General features: G+C 41.0%; 2 protein-coding genes across 5 annotated transcripts in view; one reads left to right on the top strand and one right to left on the bottom strand.

Annotated features, from left to right (window-relative positions):
* LOC141754814 (retinoic acid receptor beta-like) overlaps positions 1 to 16,791 on the top strand; it is a 204,000-nt gene extending 187,209 nt beyond the window's left edge. For both annotated transcript variants that reach the window (XM_074614149.1, XM_074614150.1), the window contains 2 exons: positions 4,364 to 4,522; positions 7,505 to 16,791. In XM_074614149.1, coding sequence (XP_074470250.1) covers positions 4,364 to 4,522; positions 7,505 to 7,857 — 512 coding nt within the window. In that variant the 3' untranslated portion in view covers positions 7,858 to 16,791. The remainder of the gene's footprint in view (positions 1 to 4,363; positions 4,523 to 7,504) is intronic.
* A 1,494-nt stretch (positions 16,792 to 18,285) lies between these two features.
* Positions 18,286 to 27,275, bottom strand: part of top2b (DNA topoisomerase II beta) — a 32,575-nt gene continuing 23,585 nt past the window's right edge. For 2 of the 3 annotated variants that reach the window (XM_074614422.1, XM_074614424.1), the window contains 10 exons: positions 26,062 to 26,145; positions 25,352 to 25,546; positions 25,139 to 25,265; positions 24,605 to 24,763; positions 22,904 to 23,111; positions 22,384 to 22,472; positions 20,618 to 20,713; positions 20,224 to 20,373; positions 20,033 to 20,121; positions 18,286 to 18,782 (listed from right to left, as the gene is read on the bottom strand). In XM_074614422.1, the coding sequence (XP_074470523.1) occupies positions 18,582 to 18,782; positions 20,033 to 20,121; positions 20,224 to 20,373; positions 20,618 to 20,713; positions 22,384 to 22,472; positions 22,904 to 23,111; positions 24,605 to 24,763; positions 25,139 to 25,265; positions 25,352 to 25,546; positions 26,062 to 26,145 (1,398 nt within the window). In that variant the 3' untranslated portion in view covers positions 18,286 to 18,581. The remainder of the gene's footprint in view (positions 18,783 to 20,032; positions 20,122 to 20,223; positions 20,374 to 20,617; positions 20,714 to 22,383; positions 22,473 to 22,903; positions 23,112 to 24,604; positions 24,764 to 25,138; positions 25,266 to 25,351; positions 25,547 to 26,061; positions 26,146 to 27,275) is intronic. The other variant, XM_074614423.1, reaches the window with a different exon arrangement.

Raw genomic sequence — 27,275 nt, forward strand, 5'->3', positions numbered from 1 at the left:
GACTAGCCAATTAGCTGTCTATCCTGCTTAAGAAAGCTAATAGGTTGAGGCTCTTTCTGAGTTGTTTAACAGCTGTTAGTCTCAGTGTCACCGTCAGCAAAGATAGAACGGCAACAGTTGATAAGGCAAGATTACTTTAACAAGACATAACACAATTTTCTCTCATAAATGAAAAGTTGAATTCATAAGAGATCAAACATACCCTTGCTCAATTCTACTGTACACTAATACTGTACACTATCTACACCTTTGCTGCTACAGTCTTCATTTTACTAGCAAATTTTAGATAGATATTCTGTTATACTACATTTCAGATAAATTTATATGTATAAAAAAATGTATATCACAAAAAGTAAAACAAGAACCTCACCAGGAGGAGACATGTTGGTTGTTTTTACTGTATGTGGTCCAGACGGGTGAAAAAAGGAGATGTCACGCGTCATCAACGCGTCATTTCTTTGGGGTACAACACATGCAAAGTAAAATCACTTCTGCACTCGCCGAAATTGAGCCAATAGCAACGCACAACCGTAGCTCCATTACACTGCCCATGTGTCATACCCCATAGCTCAAGACCCGAGTCACAGCCTCTTTTTAATACTTGCTTGTGGTCAGCTCACCTAATGATGACATCTTTGAAGGTACAGTGTGTAGGATTTGGTGGCATCTAGTGATGTGGTTGCAGATTGCAACCAACCAAATGCCTCCGCTCACTCCTCCCTTTCCAAAACCATGGAAACGCCGTTTGCCTCACTCAGAGGCCATCCTCACCATAATAACAATGACTTTAGAAGTCTCACGTTACTGCAGTTTCATAAGCATGTTGGAGAACTACAGTGTTTAGTTTGTCCGTTCTGGGCTACTGTAGAAACATGGTGGAGCAACATGGCGGACTCCATGAAGGAACCCGCTCTCTATGTAGATATGAAGGACTCATTGTAAGCTAACGAGATCACAACAATTCTTAGTTTCAGGTGATTATTACCTCCGCCAAGGCCAGAGGCCTAGGAAGGAGGTTATGTTTTCACCGGCGTTGGTTTGTTGGTTTGTTGGTTTGTCCATTAGCAGGATTACTCCAAAAGTTTTGGAGGGGTGGGGTGTGGCACAATGAATAATGCATTCGATTTTGGTGGCGATCCGGATCATGATACGGCTTTGTGATTTTTTTTTTAATAACTCCGCTCAGCCTGTGCATTAACACCACAGGCTTTAGGGCAACGACGTACATGAAACCTGCCTCGGCGGAGGTCTGCGCTCTCCGAGTGCACTTCTAGTTCACTAATGAAAACATAGCTATGTATATATATTATTATATTCCATTAATAGATCCCCGAAATGTTACACACTGTACCTTTAAAGCAACTGATTCAAGAGAATTTTTTTTTAATTTAAATTATTACCACTTGTGGCCACTGTGCAAAAGCAAAAATTACATAGATTTGCTTTAAAAATTAAATGATTGGCTCGCCTATGTGCAAAGAATGTAAATACACAGACGGGGTACATTTATGAAACAAAAAATAAGAAATAAATTATTCAAATCAAATCTGTATTCAGCTTCATTTCAGCTGGACTTTAACAGTATGTATTATTTAAAAAGCAAAGATTTGAAAAGTACCACCACTTGTTGTCTTTTTTAGTACTTTGTTAATCATCGTGTGACCCCCTCAGAGTTAGAGAAACACTTCTGCAAAGTATCAGGTATCTGCAGCTTCAGCCAAGAAACACCAACGTCAGTCTGCAAAATCCCAAAACACAAGATGGATATGTCAAATCAAAGGCTTTTTTGCAGCCTGATTACATCATATATTTAGCATAAATTCAGATTTAAAGATATAATCAGAGTTGATAGTGTAGTCTCGGAGTGAGTAAACTGATCTACTCCACATTCAAACCATGCTCGGCTGCTTCTCCATTCAACATAGTCAGCCTGTATTGATTCCTCCAGATAAATATTGAGCGGAGCTGCAACCCAGTTTGGGATGAAAGTAAGCCAGAATCCACGGGAGTCTGGAACCAGGTCAAGCACAGGTTGCTTTCAGTGAGGCAGCACTATCCTGACTGACAAACATGGAGGGTGGGGAGGGGGAGGGAGAGGAAGAGGAGAGGGAAGAGGGGTGATGTATAGGTACGTCACAACGGCGTCAGTCAGCTGAGTGGAATGTTTGAACTGCCAGAGGAAATAAGACTTCTCTGGTTGTTTTCCACCGAGATACCCGAGGCATGACTAACTCCCTCATGTCAGGCTACACACACATTAACACACAAATCCTCCTCCCCCTCACACACACACACACACACACACACACAAAGTTTTACTGTACGTCAACCAAAGTTCTCACTATCACGCTCCTCTCTCTCCGCCCTTTCATCTGTGCTCACGCGGCGTCACTACTGGGGTTTCATTCAACAATATATATATATTTATTTATATACTCGATCCCCAGAGCCTCTGCAAATATTACAGAGTCTTGCATAATCCACGGACGGTGTGAGACGCCTCTGATTGCATCTGTCATCACACACCTTGACTGTAGGTCCAGCAGCTGCTGATCTCCGTGCACACACTGCCACCTCATGGCCTGATGGTGTAGTGTGCGTGTTCAACAACTTGAAATCTAATCCTCAATGTGTTACAGACCATTCACATATAATATCATAAACATTATTCTGTTATAGTATTATACTATAAAACTTAATTAAAGATTATCACACCTAGTTTTTATTTACCACAGTCTACTTTGTTTAAAGTAGGGTTGCAACTCGGGCTGTCAATCGATTAAAATAGTATTTAATACTCTTATCAACATGGGAGTGGGCAAATATGCTGCTTCATGCAAATGTATGTATATATGTATTATTGGAAATCAATTAAAAACACAAAACAATGACAAATATTATCCATAAACCCTCACAGGTACTGCATTTAGCATAAAAAAATATGCTAAAATGATAACATGGCAAACTGCAGCCCAACAGGCAACAACAGCTGTCAGTGTGTCAGTGTGCTGACTTGACTATGACTTGCCCCAAACTGCATGTGATTATCATAAAGTGGGCATGTCTGTAAAGGGGAGACTCGTGGGTACCCATAGAACCCATTTACAATCACATATCTGGAGGTCAGAGGTCAAGGGACCCCTTTGAAAATGGCCATGCCAGTTTTTTCTCGCCAAAATTTAGCGTAAGTTCTGAGCGTTATTTAGCCTCCTTCCCGGCAAGCTAGTATGACATGGTTGCTACCAATGAATTCCTCCGGTTTTATAGTGTCATATGATGCCACTATCTTCACTTTAGATTTAAAACTGAGCCCCCTACAACCTCTGAAAGATCGTTTGTATTCATGCGTTAAAGAAATGAGTGCCGTTAAAACGAATTTGCGTTAACGTGTTATTATCTAGTTAACGTTGACAGCCCTAGTACGAACACAATGTTTTTCTTAGATTAAATTTTCCTCTTAGGTTATAACCCCTTTCTCTGTCAGAGAAATATCGTGTGATTAAACGCGATTTAATATTTTAATCTATTGACAGCACTTATTCGTACCACTAGGAAGAGCATGTGTAGGAGTATAAGTAAGTAGGATTGCCACTATACTATTGTGAGGATAGCTTCAAGGTGTTATTTGTACGTGTACTAGTGCCTCAAGGGAATTATGCAGAAGTTTAAAATGCTACACCTGCGACAGTTAGCGAGTGTTGTGCAATCCGCTGGACTCTGTAAACGGTGGAGAAATTATAATTTGATTACAATAAAACGAAGGTTGGTCTTCACCACATTGCTAATGGCTGAATATGATGATTAATGAAGGAATATAAAACTATTAAACCTGATGAATGCACAAGGACTCTGACTCAAAAGAAAACTTCCAACTAAAAGGTACACAAATGATGATGATGATGGAGGATTTGAGTCCCTTTTCAGAGAGCAGAGGCGCTGCTTCATCTGACCACTGAGTCGTCCTAATAAACACTGTGTGCAGCAGAGATGAGGTCTGTGAATAGATGCATAGCTTTGAATACCCCGTCTGCTGATTAGTTTTAATGTGTTGCTTCCCTGCTGTTTGAGACGTTAAAACCCCCGGTTATCAGAGCTTAACGCCACAACTCAAAAGGAAGGATTCAAATTAGTTTTCTGCTCGAGTTATCTCATTGAGAGCATCTCGGCAGTCTCTCCGCTGCAGCAAATGAGTTGACATAATGAGATAAACTCTTCCTTCTTAATCAAACCAGGCGTCATGCTGTGATACATGTATTAGCCTCTAGCTTGTCTACATCAGATAAAGCCAACACATGGATTTGTCATAGTTGAGCCTCGAGTCTGACTTGATTTGTGTGCGTGTGTGTGTTTGTGTGTGTGTTAGACCGTCAGGACCTGGAGGAGCCCTCCAAGGTGGACCAGATGCAGGAGCCGCTCCTGGAGGCCCTGAAGATCTACGTGAGGAAGCGTCGGCCCAGCAAACCGCACATGTTCCCCAAAACCCTGATGAAGATCACAGACCTGCGCAGCATCAGCGCTAAAGGTAGGAAGGATATCAACTCACAGTTATGTTAGGTTGCAGTCAAAAGATTGCAATAGTATATATAGGGGCAGTCCGAGTCCGCTGCAGGCACTTTGGCTCTAAATGCTACAATACCCATAATCCTTGACCACCAATATGGAGAAGAAGCCAATTAGAGGCACGATTCAGAGCACAAGTTAATTCAAAACGTTCGCTGTTGCAGTTGTGACAAAACACGGCGCCACAGTTGCTGAATTCCTCCAAAACTGATCCAGAATCTGAAAGTAAATTGAATTAAGATGCGGATTATCATGTTTCTTAGAGTCATAGTTTCTTCTCATTGTGCCTTCGACTTTTTTATCAAAGTACCAGATGTTTTCCAACACAGTTGTTAAGATTTTGTACTGATGACTCAAACAGGAGAGTTTCAGTGCTCCGAGTGTGAGTCACACGTAATTGTCCAAGGAAAGAATGACTATGTACTTCCAAGGGGTGCCAGAAATAGCTGCTCCCAGTAGTATGCTGCCGGACAGAGGGGGTTTCAGACGCTGTTAGACCACAATAACAAGTGCTTCATTTGATGCACACTGAGGCCTGTAAGGTTTTGTATAGCCGTGTCCACCTGCCACCACGATTCTACTATATTATCCTCTTCTTCTACTTTCAGTCTCCAATCAGCAAACAGTAGCAACGGCCGAGTAGTGAAACTATACTGCTGTATCTAGCTGCAGTTCAGCTAATCGCCATATCTAAAGCTTGAAAATAGGGGCCCAGACATTAAGCCATAGACTATACTGTATAAGAAGTGGATGTAGTCACTGTGACATCACCCATTGGTTTGTGGACTGCCGTTTCGAAGCCTCGAGTTTGTCATTTTGGTCGTCACCATCTTGTTTTTTTGCAACCAGAAGTGACACAAGAGGGTGGAGCTAAGTACAACCGAATGCTGAATAAGACATTTTTAGGCGACCAAAATGTTACAATTAACTTTCATGAGCTGAAAACACACTGTGAAAGAGTTCAAGTTGTAAGACGAAAACAAGAACATCTCCCAGACCGGACAACGCCGTGGTAGCGACCTGTCAATCACAAGGTAGCCACGCCCTAAAGCATCCCCTGCTTTATGATCTATTTGACTCTAAATGGGACCATCATTTACTAAATGAACATCATGCTGTATTGAAGAAGACTTGAAACTAGAGATTGAGACCATAAACTCATGTTTACAATGTTTACTGAGGTAATAAATCAAGTGAGAAGTAGGCTCATTTCTCTCATAGACTTCTATACAATCAGACTTCTTTTTGCAACCAGAGGAGTCGCCCCCTGCTGGCTATTAGAAAGAATGCAAGTTTAAGGCACTCCTGCAACGACTTCACTTTTCAGACCAGGAGATGCCCACTGGTAGAGCCCAAAACAGAGCTAAAAGGAGACTGAATATTGGACTTTTATTTATCAGTTGACCAGAAATACGACTATATGAATGCCTCAGTATGCTTTAAACAAACAGGGTTGTACAACATGCTGTAGCCATAATAACGTTATAAATCCATTGTATGTCAGATGTGGTGATGATGATGTTTTCAGCTGGTTGTAGAGTTTTCTGTCTTCTTCAAGTGGCTGAAAAATCAGCTAACGCAGCATAAAATGTACATTACAAATGACAAGGAACAGAAAGAGTGAGAGAGTACATCGCTTTTAACTTCTCTAAACCGGCTGCCTGTGAAACTATTGATTTTAACTTTCTGTTGCTAACTTTTAAAGCACATTCTGGACTGGCTCATAGTTCTGAGTGTGCTTTGAGATCCTCAAAGGCCCTCCTGCGCCTCCACAGACCTGGGTCCCTTGACTGAAGTGATTGTAGACCCTATACTTTATCCCCTTTGTATCTTTCTTTAAATCCCGTCTTTTAAACTTGCCTTTTTGTAATGTTGCCCAGGTTTATCTGGTTGCATTACCAGCTTATGTTCTCGCCGACACTTTTACTGTTTGTACTGGTTTTATTTGTCTCCTAATCCTTTGGGTTTTCTTCTGGGTTTTACTCTTTTGTTTTATTTTCTCTTCTTTATTTGGTAGCTTAACTTTGCTATTAAAGTGCACTGCATATTATGAATTACTGACGTAAAGTTGATACAGAGGTTCCTGCAGTTCAACATTTTTTATTGTTAATATTTTACACAAGATGTCTGACGAGAGGAATCATGTTGATTTTAATCAGTAGTGTGTAAAAACAGCAATAATGGCCTCATTTTGCCTGAAGAAGCTGCTAACAAAACAAAAAATCTTAACTCAATGTACACATACTTGATTTTTTCTTCTGTCAACCATATGTCATGGTTTTCATCAGCGGATGGTGATCAGTTATCATCACACAATAAATAAGTATGGATGTGTGAGTGGTTGTATATGCGGGAGATCGTAATGTGGTGTCAAATGTAACGTTGAAATGTCAGAAAAAAAGCTAGTAAGTGGACCTTGGTCGCTATAAGCACCATAGATATGGGTCAGTAGGGGCCTACTACGCCTACTAAGTTGTAAAAGTGAAAATGAAACTTAAAAGCAACACGTTCTAACATGTAAAACTGAATGAAATGTGTTTTGAACACAAACAAAACAGCTTCTTCAGGTTTAGGAATCAAAAACACTTAGTTAGGTTAAAGGAAAAATACCGTGTTTTGGCTTAAAATAAATATGTTTCAAATGTGACAGTAAATCTTAACACTTGTGAACACAAGACAACTACACATTATTGGTTTCACATGGGATGCGATCCTCCTGGGTGAAAACCAGTCCACAAACCAATGGGTGACGTTACGGTGACTACGTCAACTTCTTTTATACAGTCTATGGATCTACCATGTGAATAGCTGATAAAACCTACTAGTGGGTGTAGTGGGCCCCTACTGATAACGCCTATTTCATGGCATTTTTAAACTACTATTTCCAACATCAAGAACAATCTTTCACGCTTCAATTTTAATCCTCATGTTTTGCCCTCATCAGGAGCGGAGCGGGTCATCTCTCTGAAGATGGAGATCCCGGGTTCCATGCCACCGCTCATCCAGGAGATGCTGGAGAACTCGGAGGGCCAAGACGGCAGCAGCAGCAGCAGCTCTAGCAGCAGCAGCAGCACTAGCAGCAAAAGCAGCAGCAAAAGCAGTAGCAAAAGCAGCAGCAAAAGCAGCAGCAAAAGCAGCAGCAGCAGCACTAGCAGCACTAGCGGGAGCAGCACTTCGGCGGAGGCGGCGGCCAGCCCCAGCAGTAAGGGCAGCCCCAAGGAGGACGCCGCTGCCGCTGAGTCGCCGGAGTCGGACAACGAGGAGGCTACGGCCACACCGCCCAGCGACGAGCCCTAGGAGGCTCTCTCTCTGACAGTCCTTTGCACGAAAAAGGAACAGCCAGGCAAGGACCCCCTATAACCCCTCCACCCCTACTCCTTTGCTTGGTATTACGTTATCTTTATATCCTCGTCCTACTCCTTTTCTCCCCTAAAATTCCCCTCCTTAAAAAGAAAACGTCAACACGGAGGCCTCAAAGGATCAGTGCTTTGTGTATAATTCTGAATTTAGCTCTTATTTTGGCGTGGTGTCTCTGGGACGGGGACAGGAAGGGCGTGGACCTCGAAAAACCGCCAGAGATGATACACCTCAGGTCTCCTGTGTAAATTCTTATCTGCATGACGAGAGTTTGATAAGTGGTTTTACTTCTCTCTCTCCTCTCTCTCTTTCTCTCTCTCTCTCTCTCTCTGTCCTCATCTCTTCTCATCTCTCGTATTGTTGGCATACGTGCATTGTACATACCATTGTATGGTTAGATCTCTGTTTCTATGATGAATTTTGTGGTGCTTTTTTCATTGTCTTAAATATTATCTTTGAGGCGATACATCAAGGTTTAAAGCGGGACTAATTGTACGTCCTTCGAAAAAGTTATCTAGAATGTTATTGCATATAGACATTATGGAAGTCTAATATTTTATATTTGTTCCTATATTTAAAACTGTTTTTTGTCTTTTATAACACTTCATGTCTCTACATGAATGAGTGTACATCCACACCGCCAGAATGCAAAGCTTCTCTCCATGTTGACAGAGCCGAGTCTGTTCAACTGTTTCCTCAACGGAGAGAAGCACAACAGCAGAAGCCTTCGATGCACACTCATCAGATCGACCGTTAAGTCTCCGTCTCGACATGAATCACAGAGACCCGACGAGCGAGATTAGATTTAGAATAAGCCAGTCTATGAAATCAACTCATCAGCAAATCAGTTTACCTCACTGTCGAAACAAATTGGGGGAATTAGGTTGCTGATAGATGCCAGAGATTTGTTCTTTTCTGCAGCAGGCTGTGATCACATAGGACGCTTTATGTATCCCTGCTACTTCAAACTGGACGAACTTAAACTGTGTCGCACTTTATTATCACCTGGTCAGTTAAGTTAACAAGCCAATGTTGTGCCACAATTTGTTTCCCCCTAAAAAGTGAATTTCCCTACGTCAAGCGTCCGCTGATTCTGTGAGGAAGATGTCTGGCTTCACATTACTTTACATGTTAATCTAATTTCCACCAGCAGGATTCCGTTGTTCGGTGGAAAATGTACAAAAAATGACTCATTGGCAGGGAAACTAATTTATTACATAGTGTTGGCACAACAACAAGTGAACTGAGATGAAAATTAATCCTTGAAACAGACGTCGTGTATCCACAGACTGGCATGTTGCCGTCCTGTTAGCAAGCAGAGCCAGCATTCGTCTTCTCTTGCCTGGTGTAAAGTGAGTCTATGTAACTTTTGCTGAACAGCGGCAAGAAAGGGAAATATAGTGTACTGCAGAGCTGGCCCTGACCAATTTGGTGCCCTATAGACAAGATTTTAGCCCCTTGTATTGCAGCAAATTCCACCACCAATCATTGTGTTCATACACTCACACAGAAACTGTATAGCTTTATATCTTTGAGATTAAAATATGCAGATCACACTCACAAGAAAAACAATATTTATCAAAATGATGTTGTAGGTTATTACCCAAACACCTGAATAGTCTTTCCAACTTTCCCTAATGAATTTAAAATGGGAGTAACTGACATTAACTCTAGCTATTCATTAGCTATCAGGGTGATGCGGCGGGGAACCCAGAAAATATGGCCTATTTAATAGGTTACATAGTTCTGTTGTTGTGGGCTTTTTTGTGGCAATATTTCCATATAATAGTATTAAATAGTATTAGTAAAAAAAATAGTAAAAGTTCAAAATTAATTTTGAATTTGGGGCGCCCCTATGGATGGATGGATGGATTTGTCTATACCGCCTATGTCTAGGGCTGGCTCTGGTGTACTGACTCAGTAATTTCATAAACTACCAGAACAAATAAGGCTGTAGCAGCAAAACCCCTGAGTGTACTAAACTCAACAAGGGTGTGCTTTATTGCGTATGAGTTTAGCCTCACTGAGATTTATAATCCAGTTTTATTACCACTTTTTGTTGTAGTTTTGGCCATCATTTTTATCAGTTATGCTAATATTGTTCTTACAACAGTGACTGCTAAATTCTGAGGTGTGACAAGCCAACAGTTTAGCCAGACTATCTAAACCTCTGGAGGTAAAAGTGAACACACACAAATTGTTGCTAATTGTGCAGGAAAACTGTCTACATGCACGACTACGATGGTCCAATGTAGCCCATACTGGAGCATATGGATCTAAGGGAACAAACTTTGTTAGAGGACTTACGTTTCGACGCCAGGTGCGTCTTCATCAGAGTGAAACAGTGCGGAGATTCACATTCTCCTCAATAACACCCCCTAATTAGGAGTTAATTCAGCACAGGCGGGAACAACAGGGAGGGGACAATAAGCTGCATGTAGGCAGGGAGAGATATGGTAGGTCAAAGTCAAACCAGAAAGTCACCTTTGTTTTGTCTTCCAAAATAAGTCTGACTAACCTATTTGACCTTCTGACTTCTTTTTGGTGATGTTGCCTTGTTCCCAAATCTCAGCAATTAAATTGGTGACTGGTGTTTAGATATAAAAACATTGTACTCATTAAAGTAATGGCTGAGATCTCGTAAAGCGTCGTTGCTAAAAAATATGTCAAACAGGGCAACAAACACAAGCAGTGAGACAATCAGTTTTAAACATCGTGATCTCACAGAAATACGTGAAATGACCCCGACCTCTTGACAGAGATTATATGGTGGCGGCGGCACATAATGTGTTGAGATTACATGCAGCCACCAGTTTGGGTAAAATGAGTAGGCCCACGTTTGTTCGGTAACTTCACTTACGTAATTTAAAATAAGTCCACATTTACTTTTGGTTTCTCACGGGGCACCAACACCTGTCTCCTGGGTGAAAGTCCAGTGTTTGACTCACCCATCCATCCCGACCTCCTCCCTATATGCACTTTGATTAAAACATATTTCTCTTGAACCCAGGAATTTGTGTGTCCACAACGACAAAGGAATCCTAATTTCCATCGGCATTGTTTCTGTGGTGCTGGCACATAATTTTAACACATTACATGCCACCACTGCGTAATACGCTGTTAAGAGGTCTTGGTCATTTCACGTATTTCTATGAGATCAGGCTGGTTTTAAACAAGCCCCAGGTTAGCCTAACTTATTTCGAAGAGGAAACAAAGAAACAAAAAATTATTACCCAAACAGACCAACTTCCTGGTTCAACTTGGACCTATCGTAATTATGTGGAATTTATTAGCAGAAATGGAATATAATGTTAATAACTATGTTTTCATTAGTGTATAATCACCTGAAACTAAGCATCGTTGTGTTTTCATTATCTTAGAACAAGTCCTTCATATCTACATAGGGAGCGGGTCCTCTTCACGGAGTACGGCATGTTGCTCCGCAACGTTTCTACAGTAGCCCAGAACGGACAAATCAAACACTGGCTCTAGAGAGAGCCTTTTCTTGTTTTTATGTTACCTGAAGGCCACTGTAGTTCTCCGACCTCTGAGCGAGGCGAACGGCGTTACTCACATTACAAAGAGAAAAGTGAACAGAGGGGTACTCAGTTGGTTGCAATCTGCAACCACACCACTAGATATCGCCAAATCCTACACACTGTCCCTTTAATGGAGCTGGACTATTATCCATGTAACGACTTTTTGCTTTCAAATTAAGTAGCTAATCTGACAAAACTGTTGGTTTATTTACAACCCGTCTCATCATCTAACCGGTTGTGTTTCTTTCCCCATTGGACCTATTTTTAGTGACGTCACCAATGTTATCATAACCGATAGAAATCATTGCCAAAACTACAAAAAAAAGACCCAAATTGTAATAAACTGTGTTTTTTCTGTAGCGCTTTTTTTGCTTTAGTTCGCATGTAGCCCATTCAAATCTTGCTTCTATGTTTTCGTATTAGAGTGTTCAGTCTGATCACAGCCTATAGCAGCTTTGACTTTTTGAATAATTGCCTGAATGTCGACCTAATGAGTGTGCATCTACCGCTAACAGTATCTACTACCAACCGGGCTCTACAAACGCACATGGGCTCTGTTATGGCCTTATTAGCAGAGCTCCTCAACCCGCTTTTTCAGAAGTGTCTTGTTAGTACCGGTGAAACACGGGGGGGCAATGCAATCCTTAAAACACACTGATGACCGGACCACGTTGGGTCGGGACGATTGTACACTAATGTAGAAAGCACACAGTCGGGGGGATGGGATCCACAAACCCTCCCCGAAACGTTCGCCTTGCTCTTCAGACTTGACAGTGTAAGCTACATTTAATGATGCAAAAGGAGATTCCTGGGTGACCTCTCGACCCCCTGAGAAGTGCAGTCGAGTAAAGCTTCTCTTTGGACACAGTAGATCCCACTGAGCTCTTAATCTCGTTGGCGGGGGAAGTAGGCGATGTGTCTTGCATCGGACGAGGTGGTCCCGCTGAAATTAGAAGATGATCCAAGAAAGCTGCTTTTCTCCACAGCCGAGGTCACACATGATACTGAACAATAAGAGATAAACTCCATTATATCCTCTTATAGGACCCAGATCCCTCACTATACCCTGCTGGCTGAACAACGGCTCCATTCTCTCTCATAGCAAGTGGTTGTTCACTTACAGCGCAGGGGACCGACCAACTGTAGCACTTAAAACATGTTGAAGCTTTGAAATGGAGCTGAAACTGAACAATATGAAGGCTAACAGCAGATCCTCCGCAACCACAGGAGGTTCAGCTTTAAAGAAATTAAGCACAAACGTTATCCGTGACAGAGAATATTAATACTAAACAGCTTTGGGAATACTTTCACACAAGTTACGGAAAAAAAGATGTTTCTTTATTTTTGAATATGAAGCAGGAAGTTCTCTCTCAATCTTGATTTAATTTAACACAAAATGAGAAAGTGTTTTAACACTTAGTGAAGGTTTATAAGGAGATATTTGTGCCAGCAGGTATTGAATTTGCTTCATCTGTATTACAAAATTGTCATTTCAAGCTGTAATCAGGTTTCTAATTTCATCAAAAATGAGTTTGCATTGACTTTGTAGATACAGGTTTGAAACCAAAATTGTGTTGCTACAGTACAAACAAGCTAAGATGATATGACATGACATAAGAGCAATACTGCACCTTGATTTTCACATGGGTGAATTTGTTTCTGCTCTTTTGCGTTTGAAATTGAATTTTATAAATTTGAATTCTTTAAAATTTTTAATTATTTTAGTCCAGTTTGACCTTTTGTGTCAGGTTTGACCGTTCTATCACGTTGACTTAAACAAACAGTTATTTGTGCTCATTTGCTTGAGCCGGGAGTCAATTAGCCTAGCTTAGCTTAGCATAAAGACTTGAGTGAGCTAAGCTAACTGTTGCCAAAGGTAAAAAATTTTCCTATCGTTCAAAAAGACATTCACCAGAAACAGTACTGGAAAAGTTGTGTGATCAGAAATTATCAAATTGTCAAAATAATGTCAACTCAAGGTCAATTTACTAGCTTGTTCTCGAGCTTTTAGTCAGTCTTCATCAGATGGGCTGTCCAAAATTACTCAATTATTTGAGTGTGTAATTTCTGCTCTATATAGTTCCCTCAAAAATGTCAACAATGGAACGAAAAAAAGACGCTTGTACACACGTTTCTGTTAACAATCCCACAATGCAAGGTGTCACATTTGTAAAATTACATTTGGCACCTATTCTAAATGGGACCATAATTTACCAAATAAACATCATGCTGTATTGAAGAAAACTACGATTGAGACCATAAACTCATGTTTACAATGTTTACTGAAGTAATAAATCAGGTGAGAAGTAAGGTCATTTTCTCATAGACTTCTATACAATCAGACTTCTTTTTGCAACCAGAGGAGTCGCCCCCTGCTGGCTGTTAGAAAGAATGCAAGTTTAAGGCACTTCTGCATTGGCTTCACTTTTCAGTCACATAGGTTGCCCACTGATGCAAATTCAAAACCTGGCACAAATAACTTCCCATAGAAACACCTCACAGTATTTACAGAGTTCAACATACGGTTGCAGTGACTATGAGTCAAATCAGTTTCTTGTTTTTGATCCAAAACAGGAAAGTAAGACAACCCTTTAGGGCAGTGAAGGGTTCTGGGTCTCAGCAGCTCATAATAATAATAATAAAAACCCATCTGCATCCCATCCCTGCTAAGAAATACATATCATAAGGGAAACCAGAGCTGTTTCAGTTTTTTTTTTTCTTTTTTTTTTTCGTTTTTAACGTGTTTGAATGTGAATAATGTCATGGAGTCTGTCAGAAGAATGATATGCAGTGTTAAGGAATACTTTACTTCTATCTCAATGTAACATAGGAAATGCTCCTCCCTTGGTTCTCTCTCTGTCTTGCTCTCCTGGTGAGAGATGAAGGGAGGCATCTTGGTGTTTGTTTCTTTTTTTATTTTATTTTAAAGCTGGAAAACCTTCACAGCCGAAGAATGTCCACATCCAACCCCTGAAGCGTCAGGACAGCCCTCAGGCGCCTGACCGCAAGCAAGGGACTGTTCCTTTAGGAAACAACTTCACAATGCTGAATTACTCTCGTTCGTTTCTGTTGAATGTTGTACCGACGTAACTGTAATACTCTACTATCTAGCTCACTGCAGAGATGTTATATAAATGGTGTGTGCTTTGCATTCCAATTGGCAGCTCTGTGGAAAAGACGCTCTGTTATTTGTCCTTGGGAGCATCAACTCACATCCAAGTGTATAAAAAAACGAAGGAGGAACTGGGACTTGGTGGACTGATCTGAGCATCCAGGTCGGACTCCACACGACACGTATAATTTGGGACAATGAGAAAGACAAGAAATGGACGATTACGTCACCTCAGCACCCGACATCGTCGATATGTTCTGTTCTTGTTCCATGTCAAACAGCAGAGCTGCTTCACCCCTCCTGGGCCAGGGAGCCAATCAGCTGTCACCAATCAATCAAACCCAATCAATCGACAGCTATTTGGTTAACAGGTCAACTAATGAACCAGGGTTTGACCGATATGGGGGTTTGAAAACGGATTTGTTTTGTGCCAATAATCAGTCAAAGGAAAAATTGATCTTCAGATACTGTTTTCCCATGTCGCTCCATCTGCCTTGTTTATTAGGTTTCCCAGAATGCCTTTCAAGAACACCCACACAACCACCCTCCACTGGGAATAGAGCGCTCCAGGGATATTTTTTGTAGGCCAACTAGGAAGTTAGCATCGCCCTGGGTTCCCTCGACAAAGAGACCAATGGGATTTTTCCATTGGGTTTTGGATTATTGGAGAAAATAAGCTCTGTGGCAAACACACGTTTATGATACTTACACGTTTATGACAGCAAGATAATCTTCACAAATGAACGTCACTTCAATGATTTTTGAAGTGTGAATGCAATTGCCAGAAGTAAAAAGCTAACGAGAGTATACACAACGAGGCTGTAACGGCGGACGAGTTTATGACGTTTAGTAGAAGGATTCAAAATTTAGTAATACTGCACTACTGACACCAGAAGTATATAATAAAACTCCTTGTTATTCTGACTTGGGAGTGTTCACGTATTACGGCAAGACAGTTACCCTCCTTTGCTAGCCTTGTCTTCACACCATATAAACCTAATTTGATATTTTATCATGTTATATTTGGCTCATTAAAACGTTAAACCAGACAAACTGTGTAGCTCTCCTTATAATTAGTTGAATTTACTGAATCATAGTTGATATTTATGACGGCATATAAGGGCCATTGTTGGTAAAAAAAAAATTAAAGAGCCAGAGTGGCAGATTTACAAGAAAAATCACACAGATTTGCAAGATTATAAAGTCATAAATTTACAAGAAAAATACTCGAAGGCCCTAAGACGCGGTCGTAAATATCAGATTTTATTCCGATGCAACCAATTTCTCGTAATTACGGTCTGAACAATATGACACGAACGCAGCATTAGCTTACTTGCTAACGAGCTTACCAACTAATTAATGCTGCCTTCGGATAGAACTTGTGAGCTCGTGGTTACGACATGAGAAGTCGTGTACGTGATATGCTAGGTGTTCAAGTGGTTAATTTGTGAGAACACCGCTGCCAAAAAATGGCAATATGGCTGCTGTCGGCGTTTAGAAGCCAACGAGGCTAACAATTAGCAAGTTAGCGAGGGGATAACGTAAAGCAGGAAATACAATACAAATACAAACGTTTTCATGTTGTAAAATTACTAAGAATTTCTGAAAACTTCACGTCACAACTCATGAACTTGTAGCTTTCGGAAAGTTTTCACTTCATATGGACTCTTCTCGTGAAAACATGGTAAACACAACCCCATTTGAAGGCAACGTATAACGCAGAAAACACAAAAACATAGCATTACAGGTTTAAAAGCTCAACATCAGCCCCACATATCGGTCTAACCCGGATAAAACCCCTAACCTAGGAGCCAGAAGACATGAACTGTGAACCTCAATATCAATCATTAACAGTAGCTCTGTTGTTGTCTGTCCTGGAGGTGACATCGCAAACTGTCCAGTCGCCTTTTTTTCCCATCGGTATCAGAGAAACCTCACCACCAATCATATGCAGTGTTGTATAGTCGTGTTAATACGAGACATGATGGTCACGTCTTATGAGGGTGGAAGGGGCAGGTGGCGTTGTGGATGTATCCCATCAGCCCCTGCTGCCTTCCCGTACGGTGAAGTCCACCTCAGGAGCTGCTCTGAGGTTTGAGCTTCGATCTGTTCCAGCTCTCCATTTTAAATATTGTCTTTGTTTGTACATTAACATATGCTTTTTATGTTCATATACTGTTAAACTTTACCATGAACTGTCCTGGCAAAGTAATAAAATATATTTATTTTAAAATACTTGTGTGCGCATCCATAATGTGACATCTGATAATAATGAATATTGCACTTATATTTTTGTCAGGTGGCCTGAAACACGACTCCAAATGAATGCTAATGTTGCTCTGTGTCTGCTGGATGTGTAATAGAGGCAACTGTTTGATATAATGTCAATGTTGTGTTTACAGCTTGTTTTAGTGCCCCCAAGTGGCCAAACAATCAGCTTTAGAGAAGCTTTTGGTTCATACACATTTCGTAGCTATACCTACGAAAAGTAATGCACTTTAATTCATATATATATATCCCACAAAATTAATTTGTCCACGTAATTGTGAACCAGGAAGTATAAAGAGTGACAAACGCCGCACAGAGGCGAGGTCGGGGTGGATGGGTGGTTAAAAAAAAAACCTGGACTTTCGCCCAGGAGGCCGCTGTTCGTACCCCGTGTGAAACCAGAAGTCAACGTTGATTTGTCAGTCATGTAACTTCCATACTTATTTTAACTCAAACTAGGCTCTTTTCCTAAAAGCTTACTAAGTAATTTTATTGCCTTAATCTAACTAAGTAGTTTCCTGTGATGACAGAAGTTTATTTTGGAAAGACTGTATCCGCGTAACGAGCGCAAATTGACACGTGTTGCTGGACATTCGTAGGAAAACGCATGAAAATGAGGAATAATTTTTTTGTAAGATATCATACGAAGCGTTGTGTGAGGATACGTCGTTTGGTTACATTGTTCACATTTGGCCAGTCATCTACAGCACACTGGATCCAGAATTAAAGTTGCACCAACATTTAAGAATTCGAGGGGAAATTGTCTCTTAAAATTATATGAATGTGCTTTAGATGTACCCATGATGTGTATTTTACATGTAGATGTACATGTAGATGTACCCATGATGTGTAGGCTTACATGTGGAAATTTGTAATAACAACAGTGAAAAGGTCGATGGATCATCGAAAACGCAAATTTCGCAATAGTCAAGGCTTGTCTCGTGTTCAGCTTGCTCTGGCTGTCTTAGAGGTTTCTAGCTTCACTAAACCAAACATTGGATAACTGGTCTCACAAAGCTGGTTACCAACTGGCTCGGTAAACTCTGGGTCTACCAATCCGACTACAAGCTCTGGCACGTACTAGAGATGGGGTTTGTAACAAACAAACAATCTTACGCAACAAAAGTAAGTCTGTAAGATTAAAGTTACAAACACCAAGCACCAGAATATAGTGAATCACAGCATTAGAAATAGTTGAAAATAATTAAGTAACCTCAATACTAAAAGCAGTATTTTATGAATTAGTTGGGATCCGTTAAGCGCCCGCACATGGATCGGGAACCCTGGATGAATCGGACACGGACAGCCCTCACTGACGTCTACAGGATTGACATCACAATAAGGAACTGATCTTTACTTGCATAACCTCATTGTGTGTGACAGCATTTGTTTAAGTTCTTCTGTGTGTAATATTGCTCAGTCATGAAAGAATCAGGCCAGTAAAACATGGACATTTCATAGTTTACTTTCAACTTCATGTTCAAAAAGTTACATAATATTTTAACAATTAAAATGTGCTAAAGCACAGCGTTCTAAACTTCTAAAAGCCGCTTCGGACAAATACGGAACATTTCAATGAGCATTAAAAAAAGAAACCTGTATATGTATAATAAAAAGTGTAAAACAGCTACACATTAGAAATCATTGAACGTCACCATTAATGAAAATAAAATGAAAGAGGAAATGTACAAAAGTCTGTGGGAACACAGAAGGAGGAGCAGAGAGTGTGTTTGGAGTGTGTTGATCTAATCGAACATGTCGTCGTCGTCGTCTTCTCCGCCGTTGTCGGACTCGACGAAGTACTTCACCTCCTTCTTGGCCCGGCCCGGCCGGTCGCGGGACGCTGCGCCCATCGCACCCATCGCGCCCATCGCGCCCATCGAGCCCATCGCGCTCAGGCTGTTGCTGTCGTCGTCCTCGTCATCTGATGGAGGTTTCTGAGGCTTCTGCACAGGACGACGATGAAACACGTTATTATAGTTACCATTTACATTTTTACTGCAATGAAACGGCTAAACATAGGGTGGTGTACATTTACTCAAGTACTGTACTTAAATACAATTTGGAAATACTTGTACTCTACATTTCTCTACATTTGTCTCACTACATTTATATGACAGCTTTAGTTACTTCACAGATTTATATTTTATATTAATAATCTGAATCAACTAATAAATTGTTATATTATTGTAGATGAAGCTGCCCAACAGTTAAGTGTTGTTTAATGTGATGTATACAGTAATGCATCAATAATTATAATCCAATACTTCTGCATAATAATAAGTACTTTTATTTTTGATACTTTAAGTATATTTAGATTTTTAATACTTTTGTACTTTTACTCAAGTAAGATATTGAAAGCAGGACTTTTACTTGTAACTGAGTATTTTTACACTGTCGTATTTCTACTTTTACTTAAGTAAAAGATCTGAATACACCTTCCACCGCTGTGTCTAAGACTCCTAGTGCTGCGTATTGAACCTACATTTTTGTAGTGTAGAGAAAGTGTTTTAAGTTAAAGTAGAGATACTGTAATATAAAAATACTCATCTACAATGAAGTCCTAAAATGTCACTAAGTAAAAATACACAAGTATTTATCAGCAAAATACACTATAGGCATCAAAAGTACTTTTATACTGGTTCATTAATGTGTGAGCACCTCTTGTGAGATTTCAGAACGAGACTTCCCGAGATATCGCTTTCATGAGAATGGCACGGACGTGAGGTCACAATGACCTTTGACCACTAAAATCTAATCAGTTCGTCCTTGAGTCCAAGTGGACGTTTGTGCCAAATTCGAAAATAAATTCCCTCCAGGCGTTCCTGAGATATCGTGTTCCTGCCACAGCTGTCGCCGGGGCGGAGGAGTAACAGAAACGCATACTAGTTTTTGATAAATAATGAAAATAAACTGTTTTTATATTTATTTGGACTTTCCCACTTTTTTTAGGTCTTTATTTAGGCTGATAAAAACAGCTATTGAAGAAAGCAGAATTTGTTGTCAAGGCGATAATATATATTAATAATGTCTATTTAACTTCATGTAAATGTAAAGTATATAACGTACAACATCAGGCCATAGAGAGCATAAATATACAAGAACAACAGAGGCAGTTTCTGTTCAACCTCTCTCTCATCACAAATGTTCACAGATTATATATTTATCTAATAAACACAGGAAGACGGATACTCACTCTGCCCGCAGGTTTTGCCATTTTCTTCATTGGACTGTACTCATCTTCAGAGCCAGAGCCCTTCCTCTTCCTCCCCCCTCTGCCTTTACCTGCACAAAGGTCACCACAACAGGAAGTTACCAAAACGCTCAACCAATCTATGGATTTTATTTTTTGTAAGACACTACAGGATGTATGTGTGTGTGCTGTACCTTTAAGAGAAGATGCTGATGCTGATGCTGGCTTCTTGGACCCGGTGTCAGAGTCGGAGTCCCAGATGGATTTATCTGGTTTCTTTGCTTTTGGCGATGGTGTCTTCTTAGGTTTGGGAGTAGCATCAGACGGCTTCTTAGCTGCTACACCTCACAGATAATAAAAACATGGTGAGTTATCTACTGCAATAAATCATGTTGGAAGCTTTTTACCACCTCCACTCTGTACATTACAATAATATCATGCTTTGATGAGTTACATCCACAACGTCCTTGCATATTAACTTTAAGTGTCAGTAATCCCATTTAAATAATCCTCCCCTCTCCCTTCTGTTATGGTTTCATCTCTGCTGCTGCATTAGAGCTCCCTCTGCTGAACACAGCGAGTCGTTACCTTTCTTTGCTGGCGATAGTTTGTCAAATGCAGAGCTGCTGGAGTAGGTGGAGAACACACGGCCGACGCCGTCGTCGCTGTCAGACTTGGATCCATCTACAAGACAAACACAGGCCGACGATCACCGGCTGCACTTTCTCCACAGATCATCACTCCTCCTGCTTGTAGACATTTCTAACCTTTTGTAAAGCACAGTGTTCAAATGTGCTTTCCTTCACATTTGGTTTTGTTACATACTATTCAGTACTTAAATATTTGTTTTTGTTTTTTTCCTACGCTACAGTTAACTTTCTTATGATTGTGTTTTCTGTACTGACAAACTAATCAGGTGCTTTTATGAAAGACTTAGAACATGGGGTGGTGTTGCACATCAGCCTCTTGTGGCCGTAATGAGTATTACAACAACAAACATTTTATTATTATGTATTTTTTATAATTTATAAATTATTCTGACAAAAGAAATAATATCTTCTCCTGTTTTCACAGAAAAGTAATCTAGAAAACTAATCCTGGAAAAACTTTCTTTCCCCACCAGTTTAAAGTGGCAGTAGGCGGTATATTTTTGAGGCGAGAAATAGGCATTAACGTAACAGAATATTTTTCATAATTGATCAGCGCTGCCTAGTTTGACCATTTGGTCAGAGTTCGTGAGTGATTGACAGCTCTCATAGACAGCAGAAGGACAGCAGAACTCACGACTTCATGACCTACTGTCACGATATAGTGACCGTTTTATAAAAATAACTTTTTTTTTTAAAATCATATTTGTTCCAATCTCGCCTACTTCAGCTTTAAGAGATGACATTTTTGGTTGGACCGCAGAGGGCCAGCCCTACAAACGCAAAAGTCAGTCCTTTATGCAAATGAACAGCGCGACACGTCCGGCTCATGAAACTTGGAACAAGCTGTCACTAGGTAACTAGGTAACTAGGTAACTAGGTAACTAGGCAATCTAGTTCTAAAATGAAACCAGACTCAGCAGTGGCATCGCCTATTTCTCGCTTAAAATGTTTTCAGAAGTAGATTTTTGGGGGATTGTTTCGACGGAATAACAGAAAGTATACGAGCAGGCCGCCATGTTGTTTCCTGTTTGAAACGGCGAGCAGAAAATCAGGGACCAATTGTCCCCTAGTGTCCGAACTGGACCTGGTGGACATGTACCGCTGAATTTAACATTATAGACATGACCACTGACTATTTATGTAACAATTTAGCCACAAATTCACAGACTGACCGTACACGGTCCAGACATATACTCGGTTTTGACTGAGTCTTGTTTTTAAAGTAACTTAGAAAGATTTCCTGGCAAAACCTTTTTTTACCCAGCTGTTTTTAAATCATTAACACAGGAGAGAAAACAAGTTAGATCAGAAAATGCATACTGTTTTCTCACTCTCACTCTCAGGGCTTCGGTACCAAACCCTACACGGCAGTAAATGGTAAATTGAATTGGTAAATGGACTTGCAATTATATAATGCTTTTCTAGTCTTCCGACCACTCAAAGCACTTAACAATACACGTCAGCCTTCACCCGTTCACACACACATTTATACACTGATGGCATCGGGAGCAATTTGGGGTTAAGTGTCTTGCTCAAGAACACATCGACATGTGACCGGAGCAGCCGGGGATCGAACCGCCGATCTTCCAATTGGTGGACGACCTGCTCTACTCTCTGAGCCACAGCCGGGGCAGCCGTACAGTACATTTTAGAAATCAATTATAGATAGGCTTGACTGCACACCAACACTGAGCTTGTACTCACCGCTGTCATTGCTTTTTTCAGAGAAGGCGGACTTGGATGAGAAGATGCTGCTGGCTGTCTCTTTCTTTTTAGCTACGGGTGTAGCAGGCCTAAAGGGAAGCAGGAACAACGTATTCAGCATTTATTTTGGGGCCTTTGTGCCTTTATTAGATAGAAGACATTAGAGACAGATGACAGGAAATGAGGAGGAAGAGAAGGGACGGACATGCAACAAAGGTCAGTGGTTAGATGTGAACATTTAAGACATTGTGGTTAAGTGATGAGATGAGTGGGGAGAGAAGGGACGGACATGCAACAAAGGTCAGTGGTTAGATGTGAACATTTAAGACATTGTGGTTAAGTGATGAGATGAGTGGGGAGAGAAGGGACGGACATGCAACAAAAGGTCTGGTTAGATGTGAACATTTAAGACATTATGGTTAAGTGATGAGATGCAACGGCCAGTATCCCCTTCAACATTCCTACAAACTTTCTACTTCAACATGTTGAGATGAGCTCCTGACTGCGGTTTGAATCTTACGTGGTCTTTTGTTTGGGAGCAGAGTAGGAGTCTTCGTTATCCTCCTCGTCTTCGTCATCAATATGGTCGTTGAAGCGCTCCTTGGTCTCAGAGGAAGTGAAGTCATCTTTAAACGACCTCACCGGAGAAGAGGCCACGTCGTCGTCGCCGTTCTCCTCTTCGTCCGCCTCCTCCTCCGAGAAGTCAAACGTGTATTTTGGCTTGGAAGCTGAGAGACAAGAGCAGAGAGTATGTGTCACGTTTTTTATTGCCGCTGTGGGTTCTGGCGCCTTGTATAATAATTATTGCGGCCGGTTGCATCAGACAGAGCGCTCAGGCACTTGAAGCTGGCGGAGGCGAATCAAACTGACGAAACGTAGACCCAGTTCACAAGTTATTTTTGGCCCCAGGCTGCTGATTTAAATAAAATGTTACCCTGTTACTCTGTAACCAGCTACCTGATGCTGACTGTGGGTCAAATCAAAGAATTTGTACATGATAAAGGAGAAACAAATGCTGAGAGTATTCATTTATCAGCCATTTGAGACTTGAATCATCCTCTCTTTTATTCAAGTTCTTTGAAATTCTGTTCTTGTGAATGCATCCAGTCCCTCTCCTTTAAAGGCCCTGACACACCAAGTCGACAGTCAGACAGTTTGGGGCCGTCGGTGAGTGTCTGTCGGACTAGTTTTTGCGGTGGCGTACCGCACCGTCAGCCGTCTAGTCTGCCCATGTCGGAAGTTTTTCAGACGATTCAGCATGTTGAATCGGCGGCAGAGCCCGTTGGTGAGAGATATCACTATGATTGAATGTTCAGATTAAATGAATCAGTGCACTCATCTCATCTGATCATTCCGATACACGGATATTTTGCCAACGACATGACCATCTGGAATGAAGCTAAGTGGTGACTAAGAGTGGTGTGTAAATGTTTGGCAAACGCCGCTTTAAATCCGCAGTCCTTGCTCTACCGGTTTCCCTTTTTGAATGACAAAAGTCTTTGCGGTGTGTTCAAATGCAATTTCTTGGCCAAGACAAAGGCGGCCTTCATTGCCGCTAGTTTTCTGATGGGTGGGTTGGTGTGTCTGGGGCTTTATAGTCATTGTATTAACGTTACATACTTAGCTGGCAGTCTGAACGCTCCCAGTTTGGGGAAGCAGACTGGAGTCCCAGCACAGAAGATAAGCAATGTGTTGTTGTGGACGCCACATTTGTTTGAATCCGAAAGTCACACAATAACACAAACAAACTGACGGATCGATGCAGCGGTAGACCAGCGACCCCTGTGTCCTGCAAGGTCACTGGAGGTGACTGTTTTTGTGAATGGAGTCTGGTCTAGTGGCTTTGAAGAGCGCGACATAACAACTTCAGTCCCCCGTCGGAAAGGGCTGTCTGATTGCAGAGTAAAGCGGTGAAAATATTCTAAATATAGCTTACACTTGAACCGATTTTTTTTTAGGCGGATTAAAATACGTTTTTCTGCTGCTCCCCTCCACAGCTGCTTGACCTCACTGTCAGACGGCCCTTTCTGATGGGGAACTGAAGTTATATCGCTCTCTTCAAAGCCACCAGACTACATTCACAAAAACAGTAATTTGACCTTGCAGAATGCGGGAGTATACATACAACCCCACTTCAAAAAATCCTAACTAACCCTTTCAGTTATTTCCAAACAGAACACAGATGGACTCGCCCTTTAAACGGCATTTGGCCCAACTTTACCTGATGCCCTCTGGGACTTGGTCTCTCTGGGGATGATGGGCTGACTGTCCTCCACGTCAGAGTCCGACTTGGAGTCGTCCTCAGACCAGGGGTTTCTCTTCTTCACCTTCTTAGCGGGGGTACCTTTAGGCACTGGAGTTTTTCTCACTCTGGGAGTTCCTGCAACACAGTAAACAAGATTACCAGACCGTCTGTTGACAAGTCTGTATTCTCACTCAGGACTGAGGAGCTCCTGGTTGTTCAATAATGGATTATAGTTTTTCTCACTGCACTGCAGAGCACAAAAGAGGCCCGGGGTAATGATGGCTGCAGTCCAACACAGTATACTAGGAGAGAGACGGCTGTATCGTCTCTGGATAGTTGACAAATATCTGTCTGTCTGTGCTGATAAATCATTCAGCAAGTCCGTCATTTCTGACAACCCTCCTTCCCCTAAATCTTCAAAAAGCGCCATCTCAAAAAATGGTTTCGCTTTTGATAAATCTTGAAATCTTAAAATGAAATTTCACGTTTGATGAATAGTTTAGTACTGACCGGGCTCTTTCTTCTCTCTCTTGGCACGAGGAGTTTTTGGTTTGACTACAGAGTTTTCTCCCGTTTTCTCCTCAACGCCCAAACCATCCTCATCAAACTCCATCTTCACCGCTGGATCTATGTCACTCTGAGAGAGAGAAAAACACAACCTGTTAACAATCCTGGATTTCACTCTACTATTTGTTCGGTATTACATTTGGCAGTTTGTGTTACCTTCTTCTTTTTGGTCATTTTCTTGGCTGCGTCCGATCTGATCGCCTGAGTCGGAGGCTCCACCCTGCGACCGTACGGCGAGGGCATGGTCTCCTCCAGGTTCAACTTCTTCGCTTTAGGTTTGCCCACTTTCCCCTTCACCATCTTGACGGCCTTTCCCATACTCTGGTCCTCTCGCTCCTGGGCCTCCACTTTCTGAAAGACAAAACACAACATACATTTTAACTTTCTAAACACAGCAAGTTATCAAATAAAAGCCAGTATTGAAACAAATAAAAGGCCAAGTAAAACATCCTGTAATCTAATAATATGTAATCTAGTTCAAATTCATCATAACGTACACTGAACAAAAATACAAACTCAACACTTTTGTTTTTGCTAAAAATCTAAGACTATTTCTATGCACACAAAGGACTTATTTCTCTCAAATATTGGTCACAAATGTGTTAAAAGTCCGTGTTAGTGAGCACTTCTCCTTTGCCAAGATAATACAGCCACCTGACAGGTGTGGCACATCAAGATGCTGATTAAACAGCATGATTATTACACAGATGTGCCATGGGCTGGTCACAATAAAAGGCTACTCTAAATAAATCTAACATCACAATGTGTTAACAGTTACTCAAAGCACATCAAATCCTAAAATAAACTATCAATTGTCACCTAGTGTTACGTGCTGAGACAATAAACGTACAAAACACAAAACTTACAGCCAGCTCCTCGACGAACACCGCCAAGTCCTCCTTCCACAGATCCTCTGGACATTTCTTCTGGAGATCACTCAGCTCGGATCTCTGCACACACATTCGCTTTGTTAATCAACACGTGTGAACTGCAAAACTTTATACACTAATTCTTTTTTTTTTTCGAGAGAGATTTTTCAAGCATTTTATTGATAGGACAGTGGATAGAGTGTTGGAAAGGGGGAGAGAGAGGAATGACATGCGGAAAGGACCACAGGCCGGATTCGAACCCGGGTCCACCGCTGCTAGGACACAGCCTTGGCAATACATGGGCGCTCGCTCTACCGACTGAGCTAACCAGCCGCCCTTTATACACTAATTCTGACATGTGGTCCTGGATTATAGTCAAAGGAACACTAGACTTAACTTAACATTAGAGTTGGGTGTTGGTCAACCCCTGATGAATAACCACAAAGTCCTGACAGGCACGACGGTTGAAATTCTAAATGGATTCAAAACTTGTTTTTCTCCCACCACTTTATTTCTTTGCATTTCGTTCGTACAGCATATGTACAGGATGACGGTAAGCAGCGTTCAGGTTTTAGTGTCAGAGATCGCCGGGATGTGTCCTGTTCTTTCGTTAAATGTTTCACCTTTGTGTCGCCGCCGGACAAAAATCACCCTCTTTATTTCATTACAGCTCCTCTCACATAACATTTAGCAAAAGTCCTCAATATATTTATTATAATCTGAAGATTGATAAAAACTCCATTTGTCAGAGCATTTTGGTATTTGGGGACAAATCAGAGTAGGGCTGCAACTAACGATTATTTTCATTGACAATTAATATGTTAGTTATTTTCTCGATCAGGTGTTTGGTCTATAAAATGTCAGAAAATTGTGAAAAATTTTGATCAGTGTTTCCCAAAAAAAACAAGATGACGTCCTCAAATGTCTTGTTTTGTCCACAACTCAAAGATATTCAGTTTACTGTCACAGAGGAGTAAAGAAACCAGAAAATATTCACATTTAAGAAGCTGGAATCAGAGAATATTGACTTTTGTTTCTTTAAAAAAATTACTTAAACCGATTTTTCAAAATAGCTGGTGATTAATTTAATAGTTGACAACTAATCAATTCTAAATCAGAGATTTTATCTTTAAAATGCTAAAATTGTAACAAACTTTCATTGAGTTTTTCCATCGAGAATCGATTTTGAATCAAATTGTGACCCCAAGAAT

The sequence above is a fragment of the Sebastes fasciatus genome, chromosome 17 (genome assembly GCF_043250625.1).
Source record: "Sebastes fasciatus isolate fSebFas1 chromosome 17, fSebFas1.pri, whole genome shotgun sequence".
In the NCBI taxonomy this organism is placed as follows: domain Eukaryota; kingdom Metazoa; phylum Chordata; class Actinopteri; order Perciformes; family Sebastidae; genus Sebastes; species Sebastes fasciatus.